The sequence below is a fragment of the Baudoinia panamericana genome (genome assembly GCF_000338955.1).
Source record: "Baudoinia panamericana UAMH 10762 unplaced genomic scaffold BAUCOscaffold_14, whole genome shotgun sequence".
NCBI classification, from domain to species: domain Eukaryota; kingdom Fungi; phylum Ascomycota; class Dothideomycetes; order Mycosphaerellales; family Teratosphaeriaceae; genus Baudoinia; species Baudoinia panamericana.
This window is the reverse complement of record NW_006911270.1, coordinates 6,098-26,667: the sequence shown is the minus strand read 5'-3', so window position 1 is coordinate 26,667 and position 20,570 is coordinate 6,098. Positions and strand designations below refer to the sequence as shown.

General features: G+C 54.1%; 8 protein-coding genes across 8 annotated transcripts; 3 read left to right on the top strand and 5 right to left on the bottom strand.

Moving 5' to 3' along the window:
* Positions 1-639: 639 nt before the first annotated feature.
* Positions 640-3,723, bottom strand: BAUCODRAFT_58804 (uncharacterized protein; the record flags this gene model as incomplete). The annotated part of the gene is made up of 2 exons (XM_007682801.1): positions 640-1,056; positions 1,147-3,723. Coding segments are annotated over 2 exons (2,994 nt in total), but the record flags the coding sequence as incomplete, so codon positions are not given.
* A 721-nt stretch (positions 3,724-4,444) lies between these two features.
* Positions 4,445-7,104, top strand: BAUCODRAFT_295816 (uncharacterized protein). The gene is made up of 5 exons (XM_007682894.1): positions 4,445-5,109; positions 5,219-5,344; positions 5,690-5,914; positions 5,983-6,656; positions 6,723-7,104. The coding sequence occupies exons 1-5, from the start codon at positions 4,692-4,694 to the stop codon at positions 6,768-6,770; spliced, it is 1,491 nt and encodes a 496-aa protein (XP_007681084.1). The 5' UTR covers positions 4,445-4,691; the 3' UTR covers positions 6,771-7,104.
* A 334-nt stretch (positions 7,105-7,438) lies between these two features.
* Positions 7,439-9,803, bottom strand: BAUCODRAFT_116254 (uncharacterized protein; the record flags this gene model as incomplete). Its single annotated transcript, XM_007682893.1, has 1 exon — positions 7,439-9,803. Exon 1 carries the CDS (start codon positions 9,647-9,649, stop codon positions 7,439-7,441), a length of 2,211 nt encoding a protein of 736 aa, XP_007681083.1. The 5' UTR covers positions 9,650-9,803.
* Positions 9,804-10,147: 344 nt separating this feature from the next.
* On the top strand, positions 10,148-10,562 carry BAUCODRAFT_151932 (uncharacterized protein; the record flags this gene model as incomplete). The annotated part of the gene is made up of 2 exons (XM_007682892.1): positions 10,148-10,211; positions 10,267-10,562. 2 exons carry the CDS (start codon positions 10,148-10,150, stop codon positions 10,560-10,562), a joined length of 360 nt encoding a protein of 119 aa, XP_007681082.1.
* Positions 10,563-10,932: 370 nt separating this feature from the next.
* BAUCODRAFT_27821 (uncharacterized protein) lies at positions 10,933-12,600 on the bottom strand (the record flags this gene model as incomplete). Its single annotated transcript, XM_007682646.1, has 4 exons — positions 10,933-11,035; positions 11,090-11,237; positions 11,281-11,458; positions 11,518-12,600. The coding sequence occupies 4 exons, from the start codon at positions 12,598-12,600 to the stop codon at positions 10,933-10,935; spliced, it is 1,512 nt and encodes a 503-aa protein (XP_007680836.1).
* Positions 12,601-12,755: 155 nt separating this feature from the next.
* Positions 12,756-13,836, bottom strand: BAUCODRAFT_38628 (uncharacterized protein). The gene has a single exon (XM_007682676.1). It carries the CDS (start codon positions 13,483-13,485, stop codon positions 12,979-12,981), a length of 507 nt encoding a protein of 168 aa, XP_007680866.1. The 5' UTR covers positions 13,486-13,836; the 3' UTR covers positions 12,756-12,978.
* Positions 13,837-14,107: 271 nt separating this feature from the next.
* BAUCODRAFT_38627 (glycosyltransferase family 15 protein) lies at positions 14,108-16,388 on the bottom strand. The gene is made up of 3 exons (XM_007682675.1): positions 15,946-16,388; positions 14,656-15,867; positions 14,108-14,582 (listed from the first exon to the last, which is right to left on the bottom strand). Exons 1-3 carry the CDS (start codon positions 15,959-15,961, stop codon positions 14,518-14,520), a joined length of 1,293 nt encoding a protein of 430 aa, XP_007680865.1. The 5' UTR covers positions 15,962-16,388; the 3' UTR covers positions 14,108-14,517.
* Positions 16,389-16,504: 116 nt separating this feature from the next.
* BAUCODRAFT_38626 (uncharacterized protein) lies at positions 16,505-19,841 on the top strand. Its single transcript, XM_007682674.1, has 2 exons — positions 16,505-18,510; positions 18,566-19,841. Exons 1-2 carry the CDS (start codon positions 16,778-16,780, stop codon positions 19,347-19,349), a joined length of 2,517 nt encoding a protein of 838 aa, XP_007680864.1. The 5' UTR covers positions 16,505-16,777; the 3' UTR covers positions 19,350-19,841.
* The last annotated feature ends 729 nt before the right edge of the window (positions 19,842-20,570 follow it).

Genomic DNA, 20,570 nt, shown 5'->3' with positions numbered 1-20,570 from the left:
GTGCCTGCATCGAGTGGAGCACTCTACGCCGACATTGCTGACATATCCGCAGTCTATCTCTCAATCACATAGCATACCAAGCATTGCCGAGTCATCACAATGGCACGCATACGCGTTTCCGAAGGCAATCTACTGCCTAGCTCGTTCCGCTGGAAAGATCTTCGTGCCTGGTACGAGTACCACTTCAGCCCGCGAACCGCTTGGCGACAAGTCCAGTAGGCTGGCCCAAACACTGTTGGAGTGAACAATCTGGAGTTTGATGGGTTTGGGTTGAGGTTACGGCGGTGCAAGATACCACATGATGTGCGCCGGACGCGGGCGCCGGTTCGATTGAGATATGTTACAACGAGTACTGGGTGGTGATTGCGGCGTTTGGTGGGTGATTACGCTCAAGGCTGTGCGGCGCTCGACTTGGAGCGCAGGTTTCGTTTCTCTTGCTTCGCACGAATCCGACTCGTGGTAGTAGTCGGCAACCCTCGACCAGTAGATGGTGGTTGGAGTGGCAACATATGGCGACGCCGGCTTTTCGATTTTTGTTGCGCAAAGTTGGGTAGTGTCGTTCCCCATCTTAAACATTGTGCCAGCACCTCAATGCACATCAACCACGCTCCTCCCACTCCTTAACCCCACATCCTCAACCAACGCTTTCATCTGCGGCAATAACTCCGGTATTCTGAACGGCTTCGTGACCACGCTATCCATCCCTGCCGCCAATGCCGCCGAAATCTGCTCGCTGCGCGCATTGGCCGTTACCGCAATCACAGGAACATGACTGCGGATCTTCCCGTTCGTTTGCTGTTCGCGGATATGCCGAATGCATTCCAGCCCGTCCATGGTCGGCATTTCGAGATCGAGGAGGATGACCGACAACGGTGTAGGAGTCGTCGCCTTTTGGTCGACGCAAAAGATCGAGGTTTGCAGAAAGTCGAGGCATTCGAGCCCGTGGTTGGCGACATGCACGGTACAGCCGGCGCGACGAAGTTGTTTGCTCATAACGCGCTGATTGATCACATTGTCTTCGACGACAAGCACATGTAGATTCTCGTCCGGCGCCGACTCTGCAACGGTCTCACGAGTGCCATTTGGTGTGACAACAGTCGCTTGTTGTGCACCCGTGGCGCGCTCAAGGCGGTCCGCACGGTGTACCGCTCCACTTTGTCCGCTCGACTCGTCCGACAAGAACGTACTTCCTCGCCGTTCATACATCACAGGTGTGGCAGAGACACTAGGCGTCCTCACCTTCCTTGACCTCTCTGCTGAAACTTCAGATTCCGTTTCCGCCACCCACCTCCTCACCTTCACGAAAAACGAGAAAGTGGTCTTCCCGTTGCCGCTCGACACGCCGATCTGCCCACCTTGCAGCTCGCAGAGCTCTCTGCTGATGAACAGGCCCAATCCGCTACCGCCGTATTGTTTGTACGTCTTTGGACTAGCCTGCGAGAAGCGCTGGAATAGCAGCTTCATCTCTTCCTCACTGAGCCCACGGCCCGTATCCCCAACTGAACATTGCAGGTAGAGCTGTTCGCCACGGCCCCAGTCTGCATCGGCCATTTGAGCCTGCCGTGCATGGCGTTCAGGAATATACGTGACGCCATTCTGCTTGTCTGCCGGTCGCTCGCGCGAAGCGCCGAGGCAAATCCTGACCTTGCGTTGATCAGAGTACATGGTGAATTTGATAGCGTTTGTGAGGAGGTTAATGATTACTTGCAGCAAACGGCTCGAATCGACGACCACTTCATCAATTGCAAGCTCGTTGTACGACGCTTCAACGCACATGGAAGCCTCGATGCCGGCGCGTAGGATCTCACTTTCGTACATCTTCAACGCCTTCGTGACAAGTCCTGGCGGCGCGACCTTGTCGGGTGAGATGACGAGCAAAGCGGCGTCGAGCTTCGACAGCGTCAGAATGTCGTCGACAATGCGCTTCTGGTGTTGCGCGCACAGAATGACCGTCTGCGCCGCATCTATGATTTCGTCCGCCGTCTCCGCCGACAAGGTAACCGACTCACCCAGGATGGGCATGCCTGAAGTTGTCAGCGTCGAGACGATAGAATCGGCGCTTTGCAAAATGGCGCTAAGTGGGTTCCGCATCTCATGGCTGGTCATGTCGATGAAATTCTCGCTCTGCCGCTTGTTCTCCAGTGCCTCCTCTAACCGCTGCGCGAGCAGCGTCTCGCTGAATTTACGAAGTGAGATGTCGGTGAGCCAACCTAGCACGGCGGTGACGTTGCCGTCGCTATCCGTCTCCGGGACGCCGTTGGCCATCAACCACGCATCTCCCGTAAGCACCTGACCCGTAGCCTTATCCACCGACTGCCATGGACGCTTCAGGCGATACTCGATTGTGGCGGGTCCTTTCGTCTCCACTATGTTCCGCCAGCATTCAAGCACACCAGGTAGGTCATCAGGATGGATTTTATCTTCCCAGTCCAGTTCGGTGGGTGACCGCACGGCATCCTTGGCGCCAGACACCCCAAGCATCTCCATGTACGCATCATTGACGTGCACCGGCATGCCGTTCGTTTGAAAGTAAAACATTCCAATCGGAGTGCTCTCTGCCATCCGCTGGAACCTGGCTTCACTGCGCTCGGCCTGCAGTGTGGTGATGCGGAGTTGCTGGACAAGCGAGTCGTTCATCTCGTCTGCCACCTTTTGCGCTCGACGCTGCTCCTCCGGCATTGTGATAAGTGTTGCGGTCTTTGTTAGGACGTCGGTCATCAGGTGGGTCCACATAGTGTATTCTTGATCGTACGGTGTCCGTGGGTTCAGACCGAAGACAAGCACACCGAGCCTCTTGTCACCGATCGCAGATATGATGGGAGTGACAATCGCAGTGCGTATCTCGTCGCCGCCATACGATCTGTCCGGCGTCGCGTGCTTCAGTAAGCTGGGTAAGGAACCGTCCTTGCTAGTCATTATCACTTCCTTCTTCGTATTCAACGCTTCCGCACACGCTTTGGTGACGGCGGATACAGAGCCATCTTCAGCACAAGCATGCAGATCGAAGGATTGCAGTACGCTACCGTCATATAGCGGCATACCTACCGTACCAACGAGTGCACACTTCTCGGGATCGTCGTCGGCTAACTCGCTCCGGCTACCGCGATGTTGCACTGCGTAGAGTAGTGCGTACGGGACGTCATGACCGGCCGCGTCAACGCCACGAAGAAAAGCAGACCACAGTTTGTCGAGACTGCTGGCTTCGGCAATATGCTTCGTGAGAACGAGCATAGACTGCCTCCTACGCTCACTCCGAACAGTCTTCGTAGTCTCCACCACCTCATCTAGGACCCCACAGGGTCGTCCATCCGGTCCCATGACGGGTAGAAGTGAAAAGTCGAAGTAACTCTCTTCGACGAAATCCTTTCGGGTCATCATAACAGGGAGCCGTTCGAGAGACATGATCTGGCCGTCAAAAGCTTTGTCGATAAGGGGGCCAATTCCCTCATATACGTCTGCCCAAGCCTCTGCAGCCGGCTGGCCAAATGAACTAGGGTGTTTAGGTTGGATGAGTGGGATGCAGGCCTCGTTGTAGAGGAAGGTCCTCTCTTCGCCCCAGAGAACAATTCGTGGCTGTGGGTTCGACATCGAATATACCACGGCCGATCGCAGATGCTCCGGCCAAGCACTCATGGGGCCTAATTGTGTCGTGCTGTAGTCGAAGTTCTTGGCAAACTGAATCCATGGTGAGAGGTTGGGCACATCGTGGCGAGTCCAGTCGAGAGACCGACCTTGTCCAGTTGGAGATTGAATCAAGCTGTCTAGCTCGGGCACATACTGACCTTTGCCATGTTGTTGGCGGAGGGATCCCGCCGGTGCTCCGTTCGCTTCGGTTGGAACGGCGAGACTGCCGGTACAGACGAGAACATGCCACTCATTGAGGATGCATGTTCTTCTCCAGATCCGGCCACCCAAGTCAATCGTTTGCGTCTTCAAGTCGCCATAATCACGTCCTCTGGTGTGGTGGCGTAAAACGTCGTGCAACAGGGTCTTCGCCTGCGGTAGCGCCTCGAAGTTTGGATTACCGTACAATATGTCGCCGTCTTTGGTATACACCGCACTTGGCCTGTCGTCATATTCCAGACTGGCAACTAGACCTCGCAGCTCTGCCGGCAGGTTCAGATTGAGGATCTCGGCGTCGATCATCATCGCCGAAGCACCCCGGTACGTAGACTCGCTTGCAGCCACTTGTGGCATTCACGCGCAAATCTGCACGACTCCAAGTCGGTCACGCTTCGCCCAACGCTAACACGCTGAACGGTACTTGTCATAGCCGGTCGGAGGCCAAAGTCATCATGGCATAGCGAGAGGCAAGACGGAGGTGCGAACAGCAGAGTTGGGGGCGCGCATGCGGTACATCTCCGGCCAGAATCGAGAAAGCGAGATGCAAGGGTGATGCGCGTGGTGCCGCCGCCTGCAGTTGCCGCGGGCGGAAAAGCTTGTCTCACGTCACGGGGCCAAGGCGAGTCAAGAGAGGAGCATTGAAAGAGACTGCGTTGCGACCGTGAGGTGTGCATTGAGTCAGCATCCAAGAAGCAGCACGCATCCGCAGTATACATTGCTCCGCGTGACAGCACCTGCTCCCGTTCCGAGAGTGTCTGGCGCAGGTGACCCCCGAAACGGCACAGTACGTAGGGCGCTCGCGGTGTACCACCATGAAGCCTCGGTAGTCCATTCTCCATACCAACAGCATGGATGGCGAGTCCTCAGCGCAAAGAGAGGCTCGCCTGCGTGAACTATGGAAGCGGCTGGACGTCAAGCATACTGGCACCCTCGACCTGCCCGCGCTCAAGGCCGGCCTACAGTCCATCAACCACCCGCTCAAGGACGCCGATACGCTGGTCCGTGATATGCTCACCGCCTGCGACATCAACCACGATGGCCGTATAAGCTTCGAAGAGTTCAACCGCTTCTGCCAACAGACCGAGCGACAGCTGTGGAATTTGTTCCAAAGCATCGATCGCGACCACGATGGCAATCTAGACAAGAGCGAGTTGTCACTGGCCTTCGAGCGGGCAGGCGTGGCAGTGAGCAATGCGCGACTGGATCGATTCTTCAGCTACATTGATAAGAACCATGACGGCAGCATCGATTACGGTGAATGGCGCGGTATGTGTGAACTTCCGGTACACAAGTGAGGTTGGCTCGGCCGAGAAACAGTCAAGCCATCGCAAGGCACTGGATTTGGGCTGACAGCTTTGCGCATGCGCAATCGTAGACTTCCTGCTCTTCATCCCTGCCTCCGCGCCCGGCTTAAAGGCCGTCTTCACATATTATACATCGACCGTCAAGCTTTCGTCTGAGGGTGATGTGAATCTGAGTGATGAAGCGCTCTCGGGCCTTGGTATGACCGTTGATTTCCTTAAGACTACCCTCTTCGGTGCTCTCATCCAACTCGTGCGCGAATCGTATACACCACCCACCAACGCCGAACCCACAACATTAAGGTCCAGCGATGACACTACCATGAACGACACCACCAGGGACAACGGCATGAACACAGCCATCTTCGACAATCCAGCCACAGATATCGGCACCACAGACGACGATCCATACATCCCTACCAAGCCCGCCCGCCGGAAACAGCACGAGCATGAGCACGACCGCGTACCGAAATCGGAACTGGAACTGCCTCAGAGTCATTGCGAAGAAAGAAGGATGAGGCTGACGGATTTCGTGCCCAACCCAGGCTACTTCGTCGCCGGCGGTCTTAGTGGTATCACTAGCAGAACCGCAACGGCCCCGCTCGACCGACTTAAAGTGTACCTGATAGCGCAGACGGGCAACGCGCAGGAAGCAATCCAGGCAGCCAAGAGTGGCGCCGCCGTCACCGCAACGAAGCATGGCGTAGCCACATTGTGGAATGCTTGTAAGGAGCTTTGGGCGGCCGGTGGTATTCGGAGTCTGTTCGCAGGTACTGCATCCTCTCCTTCCTCAAACTGACAATTGCCGTCATGTGCTTATGCTGATGGATGAATGTAGGCAACGGCCTGAACGTGATAAAGGTCATGCCCGAATCCGGCGTCAAATTCGGTTCGTACGAAGCCTGCAAGCGCGCCGTCGCGCAATTCGAAGGTCACAACGACCCCAAACACATCTCGCAAATCTCCCAATTCATGTCCGGCGGCACGGCCGGCATGGTGGCGCAAGCCGTCGTCTACCCGCTCGACACGCTCAAATTCCGCATGCAATGCGAGACGGTGAAGGGAGGCGAGCACGGGAACCGGCTTATCTGGCATACCGCGGCCAAAATGTGGAAAGCCAACGGCATAGTATCCTTCTATCGCGGTCTGCCCATGGGCCTCGTGGGTATGTTCCCGTACGCGGCCATCGACCTCTTCACGTTCGAGTCGTCCAAAAAGTATATGGTGAAGCGGAACATGAAGTTGTACGGGTACAAGCACGAGGAAGATGCTTTGCCAGGCAACTTCACGTTGGCATTGATGGGCGGATTCAGTGGAGCGATCGGCGCTAGCATCGTGTACCCCATCAACCTGCTGCGAACGAGGCTGCAGAGCCAGGGCACGGCAATCCACCCGCGAACATACACTGGTATTGTCGATGTAACGCGACAGACCCTGAAGGGAGAGGGTGTAAGGGGGCTGTTCAAGGGCTTGACTCCGAACCTGCTGAAGGTGGTACCCGCGGTCTCGATCGTAAGTCCAAGTTCCCACAATCTACGGTCTACTGTCTACGTGCTAACAAGCGTGTGTGTACTGCAGACCTACGTCGTTTACGAAAACTGCAAGAAAGCGATGCACCTGCATTAAGCATCCTTCTACTCAAACCAATACTCACCTGATGGTACGACACAATAGATTGTAGCACTTTTAGGTTGCTTGAAACCATTAGCGTGCGTGGGGATGGCGTTAGGTGTGTTGCCGCCGTTTGCGCGGAAGAGCGCAGCTCTGGAGCATCTTTGGGGTTGATACCACTATGTGATCAAAGGGAAGGCGTTGCATAGACTGATGAATGCGATTTGAGCTTAACCTACGCCTTGAGCGCTGCCGACCTGCCTGTTTTAATGGGTAGACAAATGCCCCGGGCAAATCCCTTTCCCTGGTGTGACACATATCATTCACCAACGTACACTTCGCACCCTCGAGGGCTCCTCCCTCCCAAGAGTTGGCCACGCTATCGACCGTGTCATGATCGTAATCCAGTGCGGAACGCCTGGTCAACCAGTGGATCCTGTGCGCTTCATCCCGTCGTCGTAGCCTAGGCGCAATGACAACGTCTCGACCGTTGGGCACAGCAGCTGCTTCTCATCTTCGCCATCCAAGTCGAGCACAAGCTCGCCGTGTGCATCCACAAGGTCCGCAAATCTGGCTCGAAGGAGACATCAGGTAATGAAACCTGCGCCAGCCCCGGTCATGGCACAGCGCAAGGTCAAGTGGACTCTCGTTGCAGCCACGAGCTCACCCACTGCATGTACTCTTTATACCACATCAATGCCATCGTCAGTCATCTCCGCAAATTGTAGCTTCATCAACAATCGATCAACTCCGCCGCCTTTCCAAGGCTCGAAATCGCTCATACCGTTCAGAGTTCTCGGTAGATATCTGAGCGATCCGATGCGCTTATGGTTTAGCTGTCGCAGTCTATTGATTACAGACCTTCTGTCACTGTCGACCCTCTTCCTCGCGCGGTCCAGCTCGAGCGCAAGACGCTGCTCCTCCTCCACGGTGTAGCTGCTCTGGTCGCCGGCTTCAACTTCTACGTCAAGCTTTTGCTGTATGTCGACCAATTGAGAGATAAAGGCGATGAGTGCATCAATATTTCCGAGAAGTGAGCGGAGTGCTTTGGTGAACGACGCATCGGTGAGCAGCAAGGCGTGCGTAAGCGCTGCGAGGAATGCACGGTGAGCTGCCGCCAAAGTCTCTGGATCCCGTTGCGCTACATCGGTGCGCTGGCTGCGACCAAGACTGACTCCGGATCCGTCCACGTCGGCGAAACAGGTCGGGTTTTTCACCCAAAACTCGAACTCATCACAGGACTGCTTGACGACTTCGCCTTCCATGTAGGCAGCAGTCTCACAGACGAGGAGATTTGCTGCGGTGCAGGTAGCCCACAATTTCCGAGATTGTCGAGTCCGAGTCTTGATTCGGGTTCGTAATTCGGGAGCCATCTTGAGATACTCGGTTGTAAGACGGTCGCGCCGCACTGTACTTTGTCGCCAAAGCTCGGAAAGCTTGACCTGAGCCCGTCTGATGGCCAATAGGTAGGCGTTGATGACGGAGTAAGTCTCAAGCTCCCTCAGGCTCAGGAAGAGGTCAAGTGGCGGGTCGAGCTTCATGCCGAGTGTCGTGCGCGCCGGGAAGAGCGCATCACTGAACAGATGGCGAGGTAGATTATCTGCCGTGTCGTGCAAGCTATTTGACGAGCTGGACCTGTTTATCTGAGAAGACACAGCGAGCGTCAAGTGTTTCGCGGCGTATTCGGCTGCGTCGTCCCCATCACCGTTGTCCCTAGCAAGAGCTTTCCAGGTCCTAGTCAAGGTCTGTTGCAGCTCCGCATCGTTGATCACAAGACCTTTAAGAGCCTTTTCTGGATCTTGCTGCCCAAAGCGACCGATGCTCCGCTGCCTTGCCTGCAGCTCCGTTTCTGCTTCTTCAATCAAAGCCATGGCGAAGTCACCATGGTCGAGCAAAAAGTATCGCCGGAGACACAGCAGTAAGTTTTCGATACTGTCCATCGGAAGGAGAATCTGCAGGATGTTCTGGAAGAGTGAGACTCTGATGGCGGAGACAGCGCTTGTAAGCTGTGAAGGGATGATAGGCAGACGCAGAGACGTGAGCTGTTGGAGATGCGCAGTAGCAAGCTCTGCTCCATCCACTGCAATGCCGATTGGAGGCTTGTGCATAGGGCGCTTCACTTGATAGAGCGATTTGCCAATAAACAGAATCGAAGATGCTGTCTGGGGCGCAACGAAAGTAGGTAGTAGTTGCTGGTCTTTGCTAAATACGACATGGTCGCCTTCCGAGTCGGTACTCATCTTGATGAAGAAATCATGAGCGCCGTGTGACGGTAGCTTACCAGATACAAGCCAGGAAGATAGCTGCCTCAGCCAAGCGGTTTCTGCAGCTCCGCTAAGCTCCGCAGCCGCCATCTCAATCTCTAGGAAGCCGGTACTGGCTTGTTCACGAAGGTAGTTGATCAAAGTTGCTCCGTTGCAAGCCTGATGCGGTTGGGACTGGCTCTCGCCTTGGGCTTCTGGCTGCACAAAGCGAACAGTCTTCCACAGCCACTCCATCAGGCAGTGCCACTCGTCGAACTCACACACAACACTAGCAAGAGGTACGATGTCGTAGGCGCCGACAAGCGTAGCGTCTTGTGCCAAGATCCTGCTCTCGACAATCAGGATCTTCTGTTGAAAGCGGGCCAGCTGCTTCTCACGGATAGATGTCGCCACGGCACGGCAGATGCTCGATTCATGGTTGGCAGCAATATCTTGAGCATGGTGCCGCAGGAGACGATGAAGTCGCGCAAGCCTCCCTATTGGCTCTAGCAGCGCGGCTTCTGAAGGTGACACCAGTTCGGTCACGCCAGTTGCTCCAGCCTTGTCCTTTGCCAGTCTTCCCGGAATCTGAACATGGTCGAAGAGCGGCGAGCGATGGCCAGAGAGAGCCAGCAAGATCTCATGCAACATCACGGGCGGTCGTCAATCGTTTTCAAAGCTTCTTGCCCGCATGGCAGCGGAGACGCGTCGTTTGACACGTCAAGTTGATGTTGGCTATTGGGTCTCCAAGGTTGATCAAGGTCATCGTATCCAACGATGAACTGCATTCATACGAGCTTGCGCCGGGTAGGTCTTGGTCCCGCAGGCAATAGATACTGGACGGAATTCTCAGGCATGTTCGTGACTGCCTTAATAAGCGATGCCCAATGGCAGTGAATAGACGCTTCGAGGTCGGGCCGTCATTTCAGCCGGTGGCAAATGCGGGGCTGAAGTGGGCTGGATCACGGGTCAGCCATGCAGCTGCAGGACACGGCACATGGTTCAGGTACCCTCCACTCCTTCTTCGCCCATCTCCTTTTCGACCACATCCAGGAACGCCTTCCCACCAGTATCCAAAGACTGTCGTGTGACCCCGCCGACATCAAGCAAGTCAACTCAACCCGATAGTTACCTCTATCGACCGCAGTCATGCAGAGCATCAACAACATGCGCGAGAAGCTGAAGCGCAAGCTCTCACTCCACGATAAGAACCGTATGACCGCTATAATACATCATTAAGCGATACTTCATCTGACAGAGCATGACAGCCCAATTCGACGACGCGCAAGACATTGACGACGTCGACGAAGAGACCCACGGCCACCTTACGCGTGACATGGAGCGTGCCGAGGCTTCCGACGAGCCTCATGGCAAGCCAGGCAGCTTCTTGAACCGACTCATCATGCACGGCAACAAGAAGACCGAAGAGGAGATCTCACGCGAGCAGGCGTTGAACCCGGGCAAGGAGATCAACCCGTACAAGGAGACCTACAATGAGAACGCCAAGCCACTGTCTGGTGACACTGCTCTGCGTCCAGGCACCACCAGCAACACCGTCTCGTAGAATGGGCGGGTGAAGAAGTACTCCGGCTCGCCGAAGAAGACCAAGCATCCTTTATCGGTACGGTATAAGGGCACGAGAGCGGCATGAGTGCTTGGCATAGCGGAGGCGTACCCTCATCAGTGATTCTGGCATGACAACGAAAAGCAGCTGAAGCCGTCTACGAAGGTGTAGCTACTGTTATAGACAGCGCAACGAAGGCATGAAAGCGAGCAATCGATGACACCTGCTGCTGTGAAATCAGGGTTAACTCTCAATGAATGCTGCAATGTGCACCACACGTCAATCACATATACAGTAGACAACCCGCATCGCCTAAAATAGACGCCGGTTTCGTTCAGGTCGTTCTCATACAACTGTCATATCCGGCGCGCTAGAAGTATGCAACAGGCAGTGTGCCGCTTTTGTCGTCGTCAAGTTCGTCAGTCATTTTCCAGAAGGCTGTCGGACCAGCGGGACCATGCAAGTCGTAGTCTCTGCGAGTATGTTAGCCACAGGACGAAGGCCAAGACTTGACTGAATGAACACACTTGTCGAACCAGTTGCCGAGGACACCACGAGCTGATTTAAGACCGCCAACTTGGATGCCTTCGGATCGCCAGCGCTCTTCGCCGTGAAAGATGGAGAACGTCGTCCAACGAATCTCGCCTTCAGGAGTCTGGCGGACGGTTCCTACTCCTAATTAGTTGCCTAGGCGTGATGATTGGAATGAAAGGCTTACCGCGGATCTTGCTATTGGCATTCGGGTCCCACGAAGCATGCAAGCTCTTAGACGTGCCCCTGAAATGGACGACAGGCAGTCTTTCGCCTACGAAGTTAGACCAGTCCATGCCATCATCATCGTCGTCGTCGTCATATTCGTCACCACTGCCCGGCGGTTCGATCTTCGTAACTTGGAGCTTTATCTTGATCAGTCGAATGGCTACAACGCATCAGCACGCCCTTCCGTTCCACGTACAGTTTCTGCAAGGTCAATAATACCTTCGTCCGTATCGATTGGTGCGCGTGGCTCGTCATCCGGAATCCGCGAGCTGAAGTTGAAAGCATAAAGGTCGTTGTAATCGAGGAAGCAAACGACGCGCATCCATGTACCGCTTACGCCGTACGGGTCCTGTGCATCAAGGGACGCAGCAAGGGATCGAATACGTATCATCTCTTCGTCCATGTCGTCCTTCTCCGGCGCAGCAGATGGAGGCAGGCTAAGGTACGAGTTTGGCGTTGCGCCGACGAAGGGCTTGTGCCATACGCGGGGCCAGCGACCGTCAGAGCGTTCGGTGAACTTGTTGAGATTGTAGCCTAGGACGATCATGATGGCTTCTACTCGCTCCCAATCTATTCGATGCGAGCCGTCGTCCATGAATGGCCCCCACAGCGTGTTATCAGTGTACTGTCGTAAGTCATATACCTTGCTTCGAGCAAAAGCATGGGTAGGCAGTGGCCGCATTTGATTCCGAGTACATGCTGATGGCGAGAGCTGCATATGGTGTGGTCGATGGATTGTGAACGAGGCCCGACTTGGAATGTGGTCAATGGGTACGCCGAACAAACAATGTAGCTTCGCCGAGGCTTGCTGAAGCTCCCGAGTGGCAGCGGCCTGTTGGTTCTCATTGCCCGCTCGAGAGAAGAGCGAGCTTGAGCAAAGAAAGGTATCGATGTTGGCCGTGTCATCGAAATACCCGCTAAGAACCTGCAAATTCAATGACTTGTCTGGATCCGTACATGCTGTGTCAATGAGGTGGTTGATGTGCTTCGCAACGAAGCCTAGTGCATTTGACTTCGACTCCCGGCTTTCGCTTTCAAGAATGCGTTCCAGACATGTTAAATCACGGACATTCTGCTGCCAATCGGGCTCAGCATCTCGTGTAGAGTTGAGAAGTTCGTCGTATCGACGAGTATATATGTCCTTATGCAGCAGCCTATTGCCAGAAATGTAGTCGTTTACAGCCCGGCATGTTCGGCATAAGGTAGCAAGATCCCGCGGCTCGACCTCGACGAAGATGCAGTGGAGAAGCTCATGGCTGAGCTCGAGCAGCGCTGACATGCTGATGCAGAATCAGCCGCGTGATGCAACACCAGTCTTGTATCGCGGTCGAGTGTCACTGTTGATGCTGATGTTCACGCCATAGCTCGTAGATAAACTCATGGATGTAAGCTCGTTATATCCGAGGCGGGGGAGAGAGAGGGAAGGTCAATGCTCGCGGAATCGTTCTTACCTTACCTATCTATATGCCAACACTTGACATGAAAATGACTACTCAAAAACTGTCTGACATCGACCTTGCTGCATCAAAAGCTTGCGACACAAGATAATCAGATACTCTCGCGGCCTCCAGTATAAGATATCAGCGATCTGAACATTGACTCTCCGCTCGCCCAAATATACTTCCATCACCGGTCCCAATACCATTCGTGACACTCTTCAGCAACAGCAACCTCCCCTCGCCTGCCTCGCAGCCCTCCTCTCAGCCCGCTCGCGCTTCTTGCGTGCGCAACATCCCTCGTAGGCAGGAGGGCCGGACGGTCCGGCTCCGATACTGCCGTAGCTTCTGGCAATGACACCACTACCAGAAGCGAGAACGACGGCTTCCCCATCTCCTCGAAAGTCGTCAGGATGGAACTTCTCCTCCCAGCCACGCTTCTCCTCGACCATCGGCTTCTGCTCAGCAGAAACGACGGCCCGATTGGCGACGACATCGTGGTAACTTGGCGGAGCGATTCCGGCTTTCTCGAGAGCCTCACCATTAGCCCGGTCAGGCAAGGCCTCCACCGACACGTTGCGTGCATAGTCCGAGTCCGGTGATTCTCCTCGAGCGATGGCGAGGGCTTGCTTGGCAGCCTTGTGCTCGCGGTACTTCTCGTAAGCCTTCTTGCCGAGGACAGCGAGGGCGGAAGTGGACTGGCCACCCTTACGTCGGCTGCAGCACATATTGACGGTTTGATGTGGGAAAGTGGGTGATGCTTGCGTGTGATTGATGCGCAGATGTGGTGAGTCGATGCTGATTGGCTGTTCGACTCGGACTTGACAAAGGTGAGATTGCGTGTTTGTTTTGCTTTCTCGTCGCAGTTCTTTGCTGCTTGGTGTTTTGGTGTGATGAATTGTTGTTCATTCCTTTGGAAACACCAGCTCATATATATCCTTTCTGCTTGCGTGCGGTATTCCGCCCGGTAAGTCTGGTATGGCGGCGTTGTTCCTCCGCACTGAGCAGTGTGGGGAGGCTTTCGGCCGTGAGTGCAAACTGCGTCACAAACCTCGCCAACGCTTCCCAATGCATCCTGGTACGCTCGCAACACAGTTTCAGAGAAGCTGCCCGCTGCCTGCAGATCTATACTACGGGCGATTGCGTCCAAAAAATCAGTAAGCATTGGTCTCCGTATCAAGCGGCTTTACCTGGGAGCTGCGGACTGTGGCATCTTCAACCCATAGTCTTGCCCGATTGGTTAACACGCTGCCTGTCTGTTGCTAGTCGCTATGCAGGCAGCTAGTAGGATCCCTACTTCCCACTTGGTCACAGTCTGTGGCACATCCTCTCGTCGTAGGCAGGAACCGCCCAGTCAGAGGAGGTGAACAGCATTCGACGGCGCTGCTGTATGTCTACACAACCCACTATATCCAACAGACAGCGTACGACAGTCCGTCTGTCTCCCGACTCTACGACGCCCCGAACTCCGCTCTATGTCCATACCCAGTTCCTTTTCATCGCCAACCCACACACTCTTAATACCTTAGCTTCCCCTTCTTCTTTCCTGCCTCCTTCCTCCACCACATCCGCGTCCCTCCCTCCTCCGCGAACCTGCCCCCTCTGCGCCGTCTCAATCGTCGTACAAGCTCCGCCCCAAACTCAACAACCGGATACATCCACACTACCAGCACGCCCGCAACCGCGAACCCGAAACAAACAAAAACAAAGGTGACGTCGCGGCGCGACCAGACAATGAGTAAATGATAGCGACGCGCGAGTCACTGCTCCTTTTCGTAACCCTCGGGGAGGGTCATTTTCTGCATTTCGTAAAAGCGTTTCGTGCCTGCCATCATCACACGAAGTCAGATCACATCCCAAGACACCGACCCGTAAGTGGGTGAGAGATGCGGACTTACAGCTATACCCATTCCAATCAAAGTTATCGCTCGGATTGCAATGGCATTTATGCTCCATCCGGTACTCGGCGCCCGTCGGACAATGCATAAAAGGGACATGATAATAGCCAATATCGTTGAAGAAGTGAATCTCCTCCTTCCTCAGCATTAACGCGGCGGCAATCGAATGCACCGGCGCATCACCCCATCGTTCGTAGAAGAATCCGCCTTCTTTATCCAAATGCTCGAAGTAACTGATGTACTGTTCTGACCTGAGCCACTTGAGCGAGCCGATCTCGAAGTTCGACCAGAAGTGGCAGTTGTTATATGTCTCCCCGCCGTCGTCCGAGATCCATTCCATGCCGTTGTTGTCGGCGATGTGCTGCGCGTTGTTCTTGATCCACTTCTTCGTGCTGTCCCATAGAGTGGGGATGGTATCCACGTACTCGTACAGAGACAAGACGAAAGAGTACTTCTTCTTGTTCTTCACCATGAACTCGAAGGGGTCGTAGTTGATGTCGCAGAAGAGCTCGATGCTCGGCTCGACCCGCCAGTACCATTCGTAGTTCATCATGAGCGGGTGGCGGAAGAAGAAGCCGGATTCGTACCTACACATATGGCGGTAACTGACACTATCACCGTAGATGATCTTGCGCTCGTGCATATCCTCCCGCACCGCCGCGGCCTTTTCTTGATCGATGAAGTCAGGAAAGCCCCAGTGATAGCTGTCGATCTTGCCATAGCGCGTGTTTCCTGAGACTAGAGCGGTGGTGACGGAGATGAACGTCTCGTCGAACTCGGCGTCGTTGAGGAAGACCCAGTCGTAGTGGTATTTGCGGTTGAAGCGGTCCTCGACTTGGCGGATGGAGCGCGCGATTTCCCAGACGTCGCTGTTGCGGGCGAGGGTGACGAAGGTGGCGTTCATGCGCTCGCCGGGGGCTGTTTCGCCGGCGAGGTGGGTCTTGGAGCCGTAGTCGGGGTTGGGGGAGGTATCTGATGAGGAGGAGGTTTGCTCGGAGGATGCGGCGGTGGTGGTTGCGTCTGCCTTGGCGGCGTCTACGGAGAGGCTGTGTTGGGCCTGTGATTGTGAGCCGCCATAGATGCTGCCCTGGCCTTTCAGGAGTTCGGCGGTCTTTTGTAGTTGATCGGCGGTTTGGTATCGGGCGGTGGAGGAGGTGAAGAAGAAGACGGTGGCGGCGACGATGAAGGCGAGGAGGATGTAGCGGATGTATCCTACCATACGACAAGTACAGCGGTCAGCAACCTCTCTCAGGCAGACAACGAGGAGGAAATGTATGAAAATGTTCATACTTTGTGAGCCGGCCATCTCGTCTGCCCTGCTGTTGGTGGAAGATGCGCCGATGCGCCGCTAAAGTGCTGTCACTCGCGACAGCTGTCTCTTGCCTTTCCAATGGCGTGTCGAGCGGATGTTGCGCCGGCGCAATGGCAATGCGCAGGTGGATGTGAATTGGACTGCGCTGCCAGGGGAGAGAGAGAGAGAGAAGCCCTTTGCGGAGACGCTTTCTTTGTCTAACGCCCGACACGGGGATCGTTCAGTCAAGCCAGCGTTCGGACCCTTATTCTTTGCAGCCAGACAGCCCTTAACGAACATTCATTGGAAGCGCTGCAGGATGGCGAAGAGTGCGGTTAATATTGATGAACCGTACGGCAGAAGAGCATTCAAGCCTAGGTAATGAAGTGTTGCTTTTGGTTCATTAGAGTTGCGTTGACAGAAACGTGCATTCGTATTCGACCCACACCACACCCGCGAACGCAAGCTGCGGGGGCAGCCGCTGTTGCACAAGCACAAGCACAAGCACAAGCCTCCGCAACGCAACGCAAGGGCACATCCCTTTTAGCAGCATACCTGCACGGTCAGAATTTGCTGCCAGCCTTCAACCAATTCTGGCACGAAGTCTACAATATCTCCATATGTGTGTGTGTGGGGTCTGGACGGCGACGTCAGTATCAAAGCTGTATTCCCCTATCACTACATGGTTGACCTCGTCGTATGGCGTAGTATAGCGTACGGCGTAGTATAGCGCGGAGTTGGTGGACCACGTCTTGTTGGAGGCCTGACCTCTGCCCCACTCACGAACAGCTTCAACGCCCACAGCTGCAGGTGTGCAGTCGCTTGACCATAATGTCTTTCTTCGGCTTCGACACCACCCTCCCACGGGACCGACAGCAGCAATCTTCCGGACGAGGCATGTTCGAGCAGCATGATCCCTTTGCTGGTCTTGGACAGGCCGAGGGTGGCGATGATGGCGAGATGCTCAACTTTGAGGACACCTACGATGGGCTGGGGCGGAACCTCGACGAGTCCGGCGACACGTTCAACGATGATACCTTTGGCGGCGATGAGCCGGTCACACGGCAGAGCGTGGGCAAAGACTTTGACTTTGCAGGGCAGACGGCGCGGGCGATGGATCAGCATGGCCCGCAGTACGGCCGGGCACAAGCACAGCACGCTCCGCCGCCGAAGCCGACACGAACGGGCTACGAGGCGTACAAGGAGCCCGAGTATATTCCCAAGCTAGAGGCTGATGCTTCGATTTGGGGTAGGCCAATGGGTAGGAAGCCAACGGCGGCGGGGGGTGAGCAGCATGGCCGAACCGACAGCTCGGCGGGGAAGAAGATGATGAGCTTGGAGGAGGTAGAGGCGATGCTCCGAGCGCAAGCGAAGCCAATACCACCTGCCATGTCAGAGAATGAAAGGCAAGCTCAAGGTCTACGAGACATGCTAGGCGTCGCGTCTCCGCCCATCAATCCCCAACAGCAGCCGCCGCCATCAGAGCAGCCGAGACCGGTGCAGATACTGCAGCGTCCGCAGCATACCACGCGGCCAGAACCGGTCATTCAGCATCCGACTCCGGAACACCATCTAGGCGCATCTCAAGTTCTGCAAGGACGATACTCACCGCAACCGCCTCGACCTCAATCACGAGACTTTCACGCCCAACCCCCACCGCAGCACGTGCATCACCAACAACAACCGCAAATGCCTGTGCAGCCTCCACGCGGTCCAATGCAACATTTGGCACACCAACGCGGCCCTTCCTACAGCGGCCCGCCCATAACCCAAGCCCAACAAATGATGCAAATGTCCGCTCCCGACCGCGAAGCCTACATGGCCGAAGAAGCCAAGCGCGCCAAACGCAACCACAAGATCTTCCTCCTCAGCAAGAACAACGGCCTCATGACCCCGCAGGACAAGAACTTCATCACCCGCATCCAGCTGCAACAACTGCTCACCGCCACCGGCGGCGTAGACAACGAACCCGGCAGCGAAGAGCAGCTGGCGGAGGACTTCTACTACCAAGTCTACGCCCAGATCCGCGGACCGCCACGCAGTAGTTCGGGTAACGTGGGCAACGGACCCAGTCAGTTCGCGCAGACGTATCTGTTCCAGACGGGCAGTCGCTACGGGTACGGGAGAAGTAGGCATCACCCGCGCGGTGGCGACAACCACGTCCAGCGAATGGAGCAGCAAGTCGCTCGTGCGGTCGAAGCGGCGAAAGCGAGACCGAAGAATAAGCAGCTTGTCGTGGAAGGTTCGCTGGGCAAGATCGCGTTCAGCAACTCGAAGACGCCGCGTCCGTTGCTTAATCTGAAGCGGCCGGATTCCGAGGCGAAGATGAGACAGCCGGTGAAACCTGCTGCGGTCTTTGATCGGAAAGTGGCGTTGAGGGATATTGAGAAGATGTACACTGTACTCATGCGGCTGGAGGACCATGAGCGCAAGTTGCCGCCCCCGCCGAATGAGGAGAGTAGTCCGGAGGTGATTGAGGGGCATATGCGGTGGCGTAGCGAGATGCAGCTGCTCAATCAGCAGTTGTGGGAGGCACTGAAGGTTATGGAGCCCATACAGGCGAAGTGAGTAGCCGTGCCTCGCGTCGTATCTGGATTGACATATTAACACGCATCGCAGCCCAACGTCACCCCACCCGTTCATTCAGATATTGTCGCACAGCAAAGGCAAAAAAGCCATCCCCCGCGTCTTCCGCCACCTGGACGACCAACAACGCCTCACCATGCTCACCCTCATCGTCATCCATCTCGACCAGCTAGACGTCATCCGCGACGCTTACCCATCACTGGACAACAGTACTCCGCTCCCGCCCAGAGTCCGAGAAGAGATCGAAATCTTCACCCAAGCTGTCATGCCACCGCTCTTCAGCTACGTTAACGAAGCACCGCTCAACATCATCATCGGTCTGCTCGGGCTGGTCATGGATCGTGTACACGTGCAAGGGATCGTGAGGACGAAGGTGGGTGTGAGTGTGCTTACAATGTTGGTCAGCCGGGCGGAGCTGGTGAAGCAAGCACAACAGCCTGCACAGCCGTCCCCGCAACAGCAGGAAGATTGGTCGCAGTGGGCTCACCTCTACAACCGTCTTTTCGATACTGTTGAGCCGGTGCTGCCTTACATCTTCCCTCCACCTTCCGCCAGTACCACCACTTCGTCGGCTAGCACGCTGGACTCGCAAGCATCCGACGACGTACACGTCTGGCAATTCCTCGCCGCCATGGGCGTGGGTGCTTCTCCAGACCAGCAGCAGAGGTTAGTCCTGGGTGTCAAGGAAAAGGTTATGGAGACCGTAGGCGCGGCAAAGGCTTTGCCGGAAACAGAGGCGGAGGTCAAGGATCGGAGGTTAGGGGAGGTGAATTTGTTCATGAGGGCTATCGGGTTGGATGTTGAGTTGCTTGGTTGATGTTGCAGTGATTGAAATGGTCGTGGGAAGAGCGCAGCGTGCTTACCCAAGCAATTAGTGGCTTAATGCTTTTCGCTTCATGTATGGAGCTTTTCTATTGCAGCTTGCTGCTCGCTTTTTGCACTTGGATGCCTGGCTCGTCTCGCGGCTATCTTCGATTCGATTCGTCACTGGCGCTCACGACACAAACGCTGATTTGAGGGAGAACTCTAAACGTCGACGCTGCACGGTTGCCTGACATACGAGCGCCGTACGGTCAACCGCACGATTATGTTCAAGCACAACGTTCGAGAAGCATGCGGTCGAGAAGCATACGGGCAACAAGCATACGGTCAACAAGCATACGCTCAACCGCACGGTCATGCACGGTCGGCCGCGCGATTACGCACACGACTAATCGCCACGATCAACTGTAACATGTTTTAAACACGGTCAAACCGCGCGCTCGACCGCACGGTCGGTTGTACGGTTAATAGCACAGTTAAGTACACTAGCTAATAGTAGGATAGTTAGTACTTGTACTACTATAATCATTTAAAGGTATAACTAAGTTATACTATCTAGGACTAAGAAAAGTCGTTTTTAGGTTTAAAAAGCTTAGATTTAGTCTAAATAAAGTTAGTAATAGTTTTTATAAGCTCTTCTACTAGAATAAAGTATAGAAAAACTAAAAATATAATAAATTATTAGAACTACTAAAAATAAAAATAAAAAATAAAAAATAAGAAACTTTCTTAAATTTTAATTAGGGACTTAAAGTTTTTATTAATAGTCTTATAGTTTATATAGACTTTATACCCTATAAAAAGCTTAGGAAAATTATAGCTTATATTATAAAAACTTATATAAAGCTTAAAAAACTAAATCTAACTAAATAGATTAAAAAAATAGAAAATTAGTTTATAATATATATATATTATAATTTAAAGCTATAAAACAATTATTAAATAGAAGAGAAAGCTAATTTTAATAAATATATTTAATATAAGTCTATATAAGATAAAAGAATATTAAATAAATAGATCTTTAAATAGAAAAGTAGTTTTAATATAAGGCTAGAAGTTTTTAGGGTTAGGGTTAGGGTTTCTATATTAGTAATAAGCGAGGCTTATCTCGTTCCTATAATAAAGGAATTTACGACCTACTTAAAAGAGAGTAACGAGTTATTATAGAGCTATTCGGGATATATCGAAATATTATCTAACTCCCTCGAATATCCTA